Raw genomic sequence first — 13,888 nt, forward strand, 5'->3', positions numbered from 1 at the left:
TTCCACATTAGTGGTGTTCACGGCTGTAGTTCTGGGGGTGGGGGGGAAGCTATCTGTACTCTTTGCCTCTACTCTCTCACTTCCCACTCATTTCCCACTCTCAGTCCTTTGAAATCTGGCTTCCTCCCTCATTCCCCTGTTCCACTGAAACAGTTCTCTCCAAGATCACCAGTGATCACTTTATTGCTGGATCCAGTGGTCTTCTCTTAGTCCTCATACCTTTGACTTCTCTGTAGTATTTGACACTGCTAAGTACTGCCCTCTTCTGAATACTTTCTCTTCTCTGCATTTTTGTGACACTTCTCTTTCTGCCTGTCAGACCATTTCTTCTTGGTTTCCTTTGCAGGAACATTATCCCTTGTGCCCTATGGATGTGTATAGACCAGGGCTGTAGCCTTGGCTCTTTTTTATCTCTGTACTTTCTCTTTTGGCAATTTCATTATTCCCTTTAGGTTCAGCTATGTAGATGACTCCCACATCTGCAATCCACCCCTCATCTCTCTCTAGAGCTCTCAGAGCTCCAGTCCCATATCTCCAAGGTGTCTCAAACTCAGCAGGTCCAAGACAGAACATTATTTGTCCCCTAAACCTACCCATCCTAACTTCCGTATTTCTGTAGAAGATAGCATCATTTCCCTCTCACCAGGTTTACAACCCAGGGCTGACTCTTTTTTGACTTTTCAGTTTCTCTCATCACCTTAGCCAATTATTTACCAAGTCTTATAGATTCTACCTCCTCAACATTTCTTGTATCCATCCCTTTCTCTCTAGTTATACCCAAACTGCCCAGGTCCTGGCCTTTATCACCTCTCAGTTTGACTATTGAGGCAGCCTCCTACCTGGTTTCCCTGAATCTCATCTTTCCCCTCCTCCATCCATTCTCTAGATAGCTAACAAATTGGTATTTGTAAAGTACAAGTCTAACCATACACTTTCCTGCTCAAGGAATCTCAGTGACTTCGCATTGCCCTTAGTTAAATACAGTCAATCCTTCCCATCCTGGTTCCAGCCAAGCTGATCCATTCACTGCTGCCTGTAGGACATTCTGTCTGCCACCTCTTCCATTGCTTTACCCATATACTCTTTCTTCTCATCTTGACCTCTGGGAGCCTTCAGCTTCCTTCAAGCCTCAGCTCAAAGTGCCAGTGCCCTCAAGAGGCCTTTTCTCATTGCCTCATTCCCCAACCCCCACTGGCACTAATTTAATTTCACAGATCTTCTGCACGCACTTAGCTGAAAGCATGCTGCATCCTCCTGGTAGGGTGTGAGACTAGCTCATTGTCTCTGTATCCTCAGCACCTAGTACAGTGTCTAGCACATAGGAAGAGGTGCTTAATAAATGTTTCTTGATCTTGACTGAAAATGCATCCTGCTTTTCTCCCAAGTGAACTCTTGGAGCTGTACTTGTAACACAACCAGCTGTGAGTTGGTCAAAATGGATTTTGTTTGTAATTTGTTTTTAGATGGAGAGCATGGCTGCATTAGATTCATTTTTCTTGAGCAAGAGATCTTAAGTATGTTTTTTTATTAATTTCAGGTTACTGAAAGATCTCTCACATGATGCTGCTGTTATGGCTGAGGTTAAAAATAGTCTCATTGTTGTTTTTAGGTCTGGATCAGATTCCTTAAGGCCACATCTAGGTATCATTTTTAAGTAGGTCTGATGTTGCTGCTGACTTTCTCTGTACTGGGAGGGTTAATGGAGCTTGATGTTTAAAACTTTCTGTTTCTATGGCATTTAAGTCACTGCTATACTTTTTTAGTCCAGTTGCATTACTCTGGGCTATAAATTTGTCAAATTTATTGAAAAAATGAATTTTTGTTTCCAAAAGAAACTTAAAATCAGTAGAGTCTTTATTTAATTTGTTATACCTCCAATCTAGTTGAAACCAATGTATTTTCATGTTAGCCTTCTACATCTATTCAGCTGAAAGATTACATCTTTGATTTTGTGACTCAGAAATTTGGTCATTTGACTTTCTGTTTCTGATTATCAGAGAATTCTAGACAGCCCTCTGAAAATAATGATAACTATCATTTGTATACGCCTTCTATGTGCTGAGCACTTTGCTAAGCCTTTTACAAATGCTGTCTCATTTGATCCTCACAACAACACTGCAAGGTAGTATATTATTATTCCTATTTTACAGTTGAGGAAACTGAGGCAAACAGAGGTTACCTGACTTGCCTAAGGCCACACTGTCAGTGTCTGAGGCCAGAATTGAACCTCAGGTCTTCTTGATTCTAAGTCCAGCTCTTTCTCCTAGCTATTCTTTTGGCCTTTTTGAATATAATGGATTTTCTCATCTATTTTGGGAAAACAATTTTAGCCCATGCATCAGCATACTCCCTTGATACATTTTTACCCTGCAGACCTTTGGATGGTTTTGGTTTTCCCCAGTTTGACTAAAAATATCATTCTGTAGAGATAATAAGCCTTGTCATTAATTTACACAAGAATATTTGGCACAGTAGACACTGAATTCAATATTGAGGCCTCTGATATTATACTATTCAAGGCTCCCTGGGCTTCTTTACTGTGTCTGTGTAAGGCATGAACAGCATTAGCAATCATCAGAATGCACAATTGTGTTTTTTCAGCACTATTTTCAAGACATAGTGTGGTCTACCTACTTGCTCAACCAGGCCAAGTCAAAAAAGAAATGTATGGACCTTTTAAACTAGCCCCCCAAAAGAATATCGAGATAGACTTACATACTCTCAATGCATAGTTTAGGGAAGAGGGGACAACATTAGCTGGTTATTTTCTTTCAGCATAACTGTCTGGATGACATTATAAATGCCAGACATAATTAAAGCATTATCATAACTCTCATCTTGGGAATTTTTTAATGTCGATTCAAACAAGTTTTAGTTTATCCATTATTTTGTTTATCACACCCATGCCTAATAACAGCTCCTACCTCCCAGGGTTGTTATTAGGATCAACTTAGATAATATTTGTAAAGCATTTTAGCACAGTGCCTGGCACATAGTAAGTGATTAATAAATATTTATTTCCTTCCTGTCTCCTCATGTGTTTCTATGAAGTCAATAGAACTTTCCTTAATCATCATTCTTCTAGCATCAATATGGACAAATCTAATAAATTTGGCTCATTTGTTGATGGTGTAAAATGTTTGGAGTACAATTACATAATCAAGAAAAATACTCGTGTCTTAATTCTATGGATTATTGTAATATTTCTCTCCAATAAATGGTGAAATTTACTTCGTGTTTTTGATAACAAGTACTTTTACAGTTCCTTTTCAGTGGCTTAGCACTTTTTTTCTTTTAAAAATTTGTTCTTGGGGAGGCTAGGTGGCGAAGTGAGTAAAGCTCCGGCCCCTGGAGTCAGGAGGAGCCGAATTCGGTTCCAGTTCCGGCCTCAGACACTTCCCACCCACACAAAAAAACTGGCCGTGTGACCTTGGGCAAGTTACTTAACCCCAACTGCCCTCCAAAAGGCAAAAAAAAAAAATTGTTCTTGATATGTTGTTTTTACGTCCTCTTCATTTTCCAACTATATTCCTCCCCACTCCTTCCCAGTGAGCCATCCTTTGTAAAAAAAGAAAAAGAAAAAAGTTTTGTCAGTATAAACTAACCATTAAGCTTCCTGGCTATCTCCTCACGGTGCTGCCAGCTCTGGCTATCACCCTCATCTCCCCTGGCACTCTGCTCCATGATAGTTGAGCTCTTGCTTGATCTTGCCCAGAATCAGGCTTCCACACCCCTTCTTGGACATCTCATCCTGGAGCCTCTTCTAGCTGTTGTCTTCCTCCATTAGAATATAACCTCCTTGAGGGCAGGGACTGTCTTCCTTCCTTGTATTTGTATCTCCAGTGCTTTACACAGTGCCTGACACCTACTGAGCACTTTATGAACGCTCCATCTGTCCATCAACTAGGTCTAACAACATCCTCTTCCAAACATAGTTTCCTCTCTTGTTTTTTTTTTTTGTTTTTTACAGAAGACAATAACATCTAAAATAACTTTCAAAATGTTGCCATTTTTCTCATACAGAAAACTTCTCTTTTATAGTATCACCAATTAACACCTTATCTTCTTTTCTAAACATTTCCATTTCAAAAATGTATTTCAATTATCTACTTATTTTATCAGACTTTTTTTTTAAAGTTATACTAGAGAAAAAAAGAATCAAAGGAATGGAACCTTTGCTTGTGGTGGAGGGCACAGCAATGACTGATAACAGGCAGAAACTGGGCAGGGCTACTCTTTTCTTTTGTTTCCATTTTATTTGCAAAGGAAAGGGATCCATCCACTGAAAATGACAGAGTAGAAATGACCCTGGGTGAGTTCACATCATTGCCTAGTCCCCAAATAACCCACCAGTGTGATGGCTGAGCCACTGTCAATGGATCATGGGGATGGGGGAGCTGCCCTAAGACGGATGATGGTCCCAGATGCCCCACTTTTCAGAAAAGAGAAGAGCACAGACAGAACGTGTGGGCTTAATGTCAATCCCAGGGACAATTTGAGAATGGATAATTAAAGAGATGGTTGGCTAATGTCCAAAATGGAAATCAGTGATTCCAAAGCAGCCAGCATTGCCTCATCAGGGATAGGTTGCACTGTACAAACCTCATTTCCTTTTTGGGATATGATTACTTACAATAATATGCATGAGGGGAATGCTTTAAATGCCATTTTACATAAATTTTAGCAAAGCTTTTGACACTCTTCTTCTGGAGCAGGTAGAGAGACATGGGTTAGATACAAATACAATCAGATGGATTCCAGAACTGGTCAGATGGTCAGGCTTAAAAGAGAAATTAATGGTTGAGGGTCACCTTGGCAGAACATCTCCAGTGGAATACCAGAGGGACTTCAGGCGGCCCTTTGCTATTTAGCATTTTTATCAGTGATTTGGATAAAGACTTACATGATATATTCACCAAATTCACAGAATACACAAAGCTGGGGGGGGTGGAGCTAAAATAGTGAATGACAGAGTCAGAATCTAAAAAAAAAAATCTTATGATACTAGAGCACTGGGCTGAAGTTAATAAGTTGAAACTCAATAGGAATAAATGTTGAGTCTTGAGTTGGATACCAGAAAAACTGTACTTCACAAGGAGAAGCTGGGGGCCACATGGATAGTGGTGGTTCTGAAAAAGATCAGAGAGTCTTAGTGAATTGTAAGCTCAATCAGAACCAGCAATGTGATGGGGCAGCCAAGAAAGCTGCATCAGGAGGGGGATGGCTGCTGGGAATAGGGACGTGATAGTCCTACTGTCGTCTGTCTTCTGCACACTCACCTGAAGTACTCTTTAGTTCTAGGTACCAAGGTTTAAGAAGGATATTGCTTGCTCAGTATATATTTGCTTGCTTGTTACCTCCCCCATTAGATATAAGTTCCTTAAAGGCACTTTTGTCTTGTTCTTTGCCTCTTTTTTTTTATCCCCATCACTTAGCACAGTGCCAGTCACATAGCAGGCACTTAATAAATGTTGAGTGATTGATTGATTAATATGCTAGAGAGTGTCCATCGGAGGGCAGCCACAGCCAGGATAGTGAAGGGCCTTGAGTCCAAATCAAGTAAAGATCAATTGCAGGAACTAAGTATATTTAACTTGAAGGCTCCACAGTTTCACCGTTGGATTATTTTTTTGTACTCATCTCTCCTTGTTCCGGTTTATGAGTGATCAACCTAATATTTTGTCTGCAATTTTAGGCAGTGAGGAAGGATCATGATGGTTATCGGCATTGAGTTGTTTTATTTCATGTAACACTTCATCTTTGAGGTTAAGATCATAATTTCTGTGATCCACACATGGGTCAGATTCTTCTGATATATATACTTTCCCTCTCTTTGACTTCTCCAATAAGATCTGGTTATAAATCTGAGCAGTACAATATTTGTATTTTGTAATTCAGTCTGAAGCATTACACTGGATTCACTGAAACTTAAAGATTATATTGAGTTTTCATTTTCTGCTGAAAAACTTTTAAGGTGATCTGTTTGTAAAATTATCTCTTTGAGTAAAATTAGCCAGATATCTGCCTTATTGGCACTTTGTGACATTCTCCATCACTTTCTCGTCTTTTCTTGTAAGTAGTTCCCATTTTTTTAATCGGTTGAGTAGGAAATCCATTACTATAATAGTTTAGAGAAATCAGAGCTTTAGCAGTAATGGGCTGACAGGTAGCTCTCTAGTTTAACTAATTTTTTCTTTCTAACTAGCTCATTTGTTTTGAAATAGTACATGAGTTAAGATATTACTCTTCCTCTGCCTTGAGAGGTGTTGGAATAATCACAGTTTTGCCTAGCTTTAAAAAACATTACAGAGGTGGATATGGTGGAGGTTATGAGGGTTATTTAAAAAATCTCAAATACACTATAAAGCATTTAACAACAACAACAAAAAGAGTATATATGTTCAACATTGACCTCCACTGGCAAAGCCCTGCTTACCCAGCCCTGGTTATGGCTCTGGATAATACTGGTACAGATTGTAATCCTTCCACAGCTTCCTTACTGGGTGATCCTGGGTGATCCTGGTTTGTGTCTTTATGTAAAAAAAGATTCTGCAAAAAAGATCTACTCTGTGTAGAGTCAAGCCTTCTTTTGAATCTCTTACTATTTTGTGGGTGATGATAGAGCCCTCTGGGTGACTTAAGTGACTTTACAACACTTGCTGTGTTGCTTGCTCTCCCTTCATGACTAGGCTCCCTCCTTTCCCAGCCCTACGTGTTCTTGACAGTGGCAAAAAGGAAATATGGAAAGAGTCCTGGATATCCAAAGAATTTCTGCTCTGCTCCTCTGGGCAAATCACTTAACCTCTTTGAGCCCCATGTTCCTCATCACAGAAATAAAGGAGTTAGGTTAAGTGACCACTGACATCCCTTCATATTCTAAATATCACGATTCTGTTATCTTTTGTGATTTTCCAATATGATAGACATAGCATTCTTCCCATTTTACGAATTAGGAAACTGAGATTCAGAGAAGTTAAATAACTTGCCCATGGGCAAATTAGCACAGGCAGGACTTGAACCCAGATCCCTTGATTCTGGTTATTCTGAGTGAATCTATGTGTCCATGTTCATTCATGTTCATTATATCTATCTGTTTGTACAGAGTATAAGTGTATTATCTATGTATGTTTGTATTGTATATCTGTTTGTGTATCTATATGTGATATGCTTATGCATGTTGGGAATGAGGGGGCAAATTCCAAGACAGAGGAGGAAATAGGCACACAAACAGCAGAATATATTTTGGCCTTTTTTCTAAGACCAAGGTCAAGAGGCTTCCTGACAAGTCTCTTTGAGGAGATGGTGTCCCACAGTCCCTAGTTCTTAATGCCAGGCTGTACCTGGTGGGAAGCAGCCCCAGAAGGCTGTGGGCAAGAATATTGTTCCCAGAGCTAAAGGGCTATAAAGAATCATTACAGAGCCCAGAAAGGGAAGTTGTAAATTTTAGGGGCTGTCAAGATGGCCCTGAGCCAAGCTCAGAGGTAGGGAGGAGGGCTCCCATAAGACATCCCCTGAGCCTTTCCTGGGGAAGCAGAGAAGAGAAGGTTCCCAGGAGTTTGCAAACATTCTTCCTCTTATTCCTACCTGTCTACTTCACTACCCCTGTGACCCCACTGGCACCTTGCCAAAGGGCACCAAGGCCTAGGGAGAGGCCATTGGAGCATTGGTACTAAGAATGTTATGTTGGGCAGAGACACTGGAAAATACCTGAAGCAGGGGCTTTGCTGAGGCTTCAGAGAGACACAGTGTGAGCCTAATATCTAGTCTTTGATTTTTCCTTTGTGCCTAGCCCTGTGCTAAAGAGGCCACAGGAGAAGAAAGAAGAAGAAAAGAAGGCCCTGCCCTCATGGAGAATACCCCTGACAGGGGGAGACAAGACTCAAACAAATGAAATAATGAATAATGACACACCTCTATAGTGTTTTTCAGTTTACAAATAATTTCCTTCACAACGTCCCTGTGAGCTAGGTGACACAAGCATTGTCCCTCTTTTTAGAAGAGAAAAATGAAGCTCGGAGGTGAAGTAACCTGCCCCCATGGGCACACAGCTACCTAATGGCAGAAGACAGACTCAAAGCCAGGTCTTCCAACTCCATGTCCTGGGCTCTTTCCATGGTGATGACAAGACAGTGTATAACCAAGTGCTGAGGAGAGTAATACAAACCAAGTTGTGCAAAAAGTCAGAGGAGAATGAATGTGATAATGTCAACCAAGAAAGTTAACTAGTTCTCAGGCTGTGCTGAAAAATATAGTTTAAGACTTGAGAGGCTTTCTCCCCTTTTCTCTCCACATCTGAAGTATTGTGTTTAGTTCTTGGCACCATATATAAGGAAGAACACTGACAAACTAGGGAACATTCAGAATAAGGCAGCTAGGATGGGGAAGGGCCATTGAGCTCATACCATATGAGGATCAGTTGAAGAAACTGGGTATGTATGTTTAGTCTAGAAAAAAGAGGACTGGCAGGAGAGAGGGGAGGGAGGTGGATGTGATAACCACGTTTAAAGTCTGTCATGAAGAAGAGGGCTAAGGCTCTGAAGGGCCAAGGTGCATTTGGTGGGGGTTGTAGAGGCAGATTCAGGAAGGTCTACAGAAGTGGAATGGGCTAATTTAGGAGATAATGGGTTTATCCACACTGGACTAGGTCTAGATCACCACTTGTTGAGTATGTTGTGAAGGAGATTCTTGTTTAGTACAGATTGGACTAGATGACCAGAGACCACTTCCTATTCTGCATTTTAGGCACCTGTGAGAATCATAATGTATAGACTCTAACTGGAAGGGACCTTTGAGGTCTTCTAGTGTAAGCCTTAAATTACAAACATGGTATGTTCATGGTAGCATGGCAAGATCTGGCTGAAGTAGAGTGGATATTTTGTGGTAATACTATACACAGAAATGTTGATGATTTATGTGGGTTTATTTTACATCCTGCAACTTTGCTTAAGTTATTGTTTCAGTTAACTTTTAATTGGCTTTTTAGTTTCTTATATAGGCCATCATATAATCTGGTTTAGGTATCTAAGCCATATTTGTATCATAGAAGGAATTTGCTATAGGTAGCATTTCTAGCACTGTAGCAAAAGACTGTTGATAATGAATATTCTGGCTTTATCCTTAATCTTACTGAAAAGGCTTCAAGCCTTCCATTACATATAATGTTATTTTGTGGTTTTAGATAGAAATTATGTACCCTATTAAAGAAAGGTCCACTTATTCCTCTGCTTTTTAGGATTTTTTAACATAAATCTGTGTTGAAATTTTGTCAAAAGTTTTTTTTTTCAACATTTATTGGTATAACCATGTGATTTTTATTATTTTTGTTGTTAATATAATTATGTTTAATATTAAGACAACCCTGCATTCCTTGAATAAATACAATCTGGTCTTGGTATTTTAGTCTTTTTTTTTTTTTTTTGCTTTTCTGGAGGGCAATTGGGGTTAAGTTACTTGCCCAAGGTCACATGGCTAGTTTTTGTGTGTGTGTGTGTGTGTGTGTGTGTGTGTGTGTGTGTTGTGTCTGAGGCCGGATACAAACTCAGGTCCTCCTGACTCCAGGGCTGGTGCTCTACTCACTGCGCCCCCTAGCCGCCTCGTATTTTAGTCTCTTTACAAATATTCTGTTTAATATTTTTGTGTCAATGTTAAGGATATTGATCTGTAGTTTTCTTTCTCTGCTTTGTTTCTCCATTTTAGGTGTCTAGACCTTATTATATTGTATAGAGTTTGACAGGATTCCCTTTTTTCAAATAGTTTATGTAATATTGGAAATAATGGTTCTTTGAATATTTGGCAGAATTCATCTGTTAGTGTATCTGTCCTGGTTTTGGGGTAGGTTTTTTTTTTTTTTTGGTAGGAAGGAATGTATTTTTAGCTTTTTTTATTTCTCTTTCTCTAGGTTATTTAAATTCTCTTCTTTTTAAAAAAATCTGGGCATTTTACATTTTTTAAAAGTATTTGTCTGTTTCATCTAATTTTTTAGTTTTGTTGGCATATAACTTGGCTTAGTTGTTTCTGATAGTTTCCTTTATTTTCAGTAAATACTTCTTTTTCATTTCTTGATATTGACAGTTTCCCTCTTTTTTAAAATCAGACTAGCTATTTATCTATTTTATTTCTTTTTTTTAAGCTCCTCATTTTGTTTTTCAATTCAGTGGAGTTTTTTGCTTTCAGTTTTGTTAATCTCTTAATTGATTTTCAGAATTTCTAATTTGGTATTTAGTTGTTTATAAAATTTGTTGCTTTTCCAGTTTTTTAGTTGCCTTCTCAACTTACTGTTTTGTTTTTTCTCTTTTGTTGATGAAAGTGTTTAGAAATATACATTTTTCCCTAAGGATTGCTTTGGCTGAATCCCACAATTTTGTATGTTGTTTCATTGTTATCATTTTCTTTGATGAAATCTCTTACTTTTATGTTTTGTCCTTTGGCCCATTCTAACTAATATAAGATTCGTTTATTATAGATAGGTCAAAAACAAAGCACAGAAATAGTAGATATAGGTTTAGGATTAAATTATTTAGCCTCTAATTTATTTTAATCCTTTCTGCAAAAGGATTTTCTTATTTATAATTTTTGTTGAATAGTGGTCAGTAAAGGATGTTTAATATTTCTGCTTTCCTGAATTTATGTTTTTATGTCCATATAATATAGTCATTTTTGTAAATATGACATGCACTGCTGAGAAATATGTAATACTTCTTTCTGTTCCCATTCAATAATTGTCAGAGATCTATGAAATCTAACTTTCTTAAAATTCTGTTTAGGTCCTTGGTATCTTATCACTTGGCTGGCCAGGTTTATTATTTCTTGAAATATGCTATTAAGGCTTATTTTTTGTCATCATTTTTAGGTAGTCTGATGATTTTTCATTATTTCTTCTTGACCTCTTTTTCCAGGTCAGTTATTTTTAATAGTATATAGCTTACTTTTTCTTTTGATTTTGTTTTAATATTCATATTGTTTTCTGATTGACCCATACTAAATTTTAGGGAATCTGTTTCTTGGATAAGGTTTACCACTTTCTGTTTTAAGCTGTTAATTCTTCTTCCCGTTGTTTTCATCATACCTATCATTTTAATTAAAATTACATTTTATATCTCTTGCTTCATTTGATCCAGGCTCCCCTCTAGACTTTTTTTTTTTTTTTGCAAAACTACTTAATATATTTATTAAGCAGACATGAAAAACAAAGGATCTTACATAATACCCAATGCTGACTTCATAGTTAAACATCTTTTGGTTTGGTGCACAGTGATCTCAATTTCAGCTACACATGAATTCAGTTTTCCTTTTCAAAGCAAATGGCATCCTGTGACAGCATGCCAAAGGGAAGCTTATTTAAGAGACCAAAAGGAAAGATGAAAACTTAAATATATCTAGCACAACAAAGGTACTTCTCATTGAGAATCTGGACTAGGATCATTGCCACTCATTTCCAGGTAAATCCAGACTTCTCTTCATATTCTAATCTTGAATGGCAAAGAAAAGCTTGGCCAACACATTCAAATGCCATTATGATATCTTCAGGCACTCTTTTGGAAGGGCAACATGGCGTCTTCATAGATTTGTTTCTTGGTGATGCTTTAACAATACAGAATAGTTCATTTGTAGTACATGAAACCTTGGCAGTGTCAACCCTCTCTACTTGAGCTCTTGATTCCATCACCTCCTCTCTCCACTGGTTGCTTGTCCCTTCCATTGTGTCCACCACCTTCTTAGTTTTTAATTTCTCCTTATCCACTTGCTTCTTGACCATATCTTTAGATGCTCCTCCAGGACAGCAACATGGTATCTTTGTGCATCTATTTCTTGGTGATGATTTAATACTGTAGCACATTTTAGATGTAATGCATTGAGGCTTAGTCTTAACATATGGAGTTTTTTCTGTTTCAGGCAAAATTTTATAAATGGAATTATCTAAAATTGGAGAAAGATTTGAAAATTGCTGCATATTCTCTATAGCCACTGCTCTGCTGGTATCCAGAAAAGTAGAATTCTTGAATTTGAGATAGTCTTCAGAAGTAGAATCACTAATATCTAAAAACTTTCCTCCCCTGAATATTTCAGGTGATGGAAAACTACTTAAACTATCTTCAAAGCTGGTGGTTTCTATATGAAAATTCATATCAGAAGATCTCAAAAGAGAGGAAGAAATATTACTCGATGAAGTTATACCTGAACTTATTTGAGTGTTATTTGGATTACTTTCTCCTTGGAGATCATCATCAGTCATTGATTCCTTCTGTGCAAGACTGTTCATGCTCTTGGAGTCTTCATTAATGTGGCTTTTTTGTAGGTTTTTTTTGGTGTACAACATTCAACTGCATACTAAGAAAAAACACTTGGACTGGCGTGTTCACGGGGCTGGTGCTCGGGGAGGCCACGGCTGGGTCCGGGCGGCGGGGTGTGCTTCAGTCTCCGCCTGGGCCACCGTGGTCGCAGGAAGTACGTGCCCTTCGGCCACATGGCGGGCTCTGGGGCGGCTACCAGGCAGACCGCACTTAGCCCCTGCGACGTCCAGTGCCTCCCCTCTAGTCTTTATAGCTAAGCCAGTCTTTTCTTTGACTCACTACTTGAACTTACTTTTTCTTCTTTTGAATTTACCTCCTGGGTATCTCTCAGCTCATCGTATTTCTTCATTGTGTTTGCCATTTTATTCTGTTTAATAATATCTTCAGCCTTAGTTTCTAAGTTAGGACTTTGTACTCAAGTTTGACTCTGATCTCTCCCGTATTATTCTTAAGTAGAAGTAGAAAGGCACTACTTTATTTTTGGATGTGCAGGAATCCCTGGGTTTGAGCTTAGTCTCCTGGTGACCCAACTTAGATTTTGAGCTCAGCCCCTTCTCGGCCACCTTCTCCGTGCCTTAGAGGCTGCCTGTGTCCTGCTGTGGCTCCAGACTGCGTGTGTCTATGCCTCCCACCTACCCTGGGCTGTTTTTTCTCAGAGCCCCAGCAGGTGTTTGACAGTTTTCTTGTGCCTCCCTGGCCTGGATGAGGGAGCTTATAACTGCTCCTGTTTTGTTTTATTTCTCGTTGTTCTGCCACATTTTAGAGCTTTATTGGAGGGTTGTTTTGTTTTGTTTGTAGGGGTGGGGGTGGGGAGATATGGGCTCCCACGTATTTCCATGATGCCAATTTAGCTGGAATTCTAGAGGATAGTGTCTGGGAGAACAATGGGAGATCAGATTTGATAGAGCAATTGTTCCAACTAACTCAACACTCCAAATCTCAGCAGCTCTGGAAGTCTTTCTCCTGGGATTGGAGAGTATATGTTCTATTTGGCTATTGTCCCCCTGACAAGACCAAATCACTTGTACTTGTTATTCTAAGGATGGGATGGGTTTTAACCACAGGTCCCTTACCTCCAGCAGGGTTCAGCTAGAGGCAGACCAGAACTAGCCTCTTGGGGACAGATTTTGTCCCCTACTGAAGCCATTCATTTGTTCACTAAACATTTTTAAAAATCCCTACTCTTTGCAAATTAGTTGACCCTCTGACACTTATTAACCTAATTGCCCTGGAAAAGTCACAGGGCACTCTCTAGGGCTGGTTATAAAAGGATTACAGTTTGCATTTGTGGAGGGAATTCCCACATCTGAAATTCCCCACAATGATGAAATAGCAGGTACGTCATATTTATGCATGCACAGTGTATCATACTCTGTCCTAGAGAAGATAAAAAGATGAATGAGGTATGATCTCTGCCCTCAAATGACCTTATAGTCTAGAAGAGGAACGCACACATGCATGCACGCGCACACACACACACACGAATGCACATGCACACACACATATGGTATGTTGAGCCATGGAAAATAATACTCCTTGGCTGACCCCAGGAGTTCCTCCCTTCCTTGAGAGCCCTGTCTCAGTGACTGTGCCTTTGT

General features: G+C 39.1%; 3 protein-coding genes across 4 annotated transcripts in view; 1 reads left to right on the forward strand and 2 right to left on the reverse strand.

Annotated features, from left to right (window-relative positions):
- Positions 1–13,888, reverse strand: part of DNAJA3 (DnaJ heat shock protein family (Hsp40) member A3) — a 161,799-nt gene that overhangs the window by 143,556 nt on the left and 4,355 nt on the right. The window lies entirely within an intron of this gene.
- CORO7 (coronin 7) overlaps positions 1–13,888 on the forward strand; it is a 126,878-nt gene that overhangs the window by 86,342 nt on the left and 26,648 nt on the right. The window lies entirely within an intron of this gene.
- Positions 11,122–12,465, reverse strand: LOC138143575 (meiosis-specific kinetochore protein-like). The gene is given in 4 exon segments (XM_069064822.1): positions 11,122–11,620; positions 11,666–12,301; positions 12,303–12,329; positions 12,331–12,465. Coding segments are annotated over 4 exon segments (990 nt in total). The 3' UTR covers positions 11,122–11,428.

Source organism: Petaurus breviceps, unplaced genomic scaffold, assembly GCF_028583685.1.
Source record: "Petaurus breviceps papuanus isolate PSGF00001 unplaced genomic scaffold, PetGlider_PUasm1.0 138, whole genome shotgun sequence".
Classification (NCBI taxonomy): domain Eukaryota; kingdom Metazoa; phylum Chordata; class Mammalia; order Diprotodontia; family Petauridae; genus Petaurus; species Petaurus breviceps.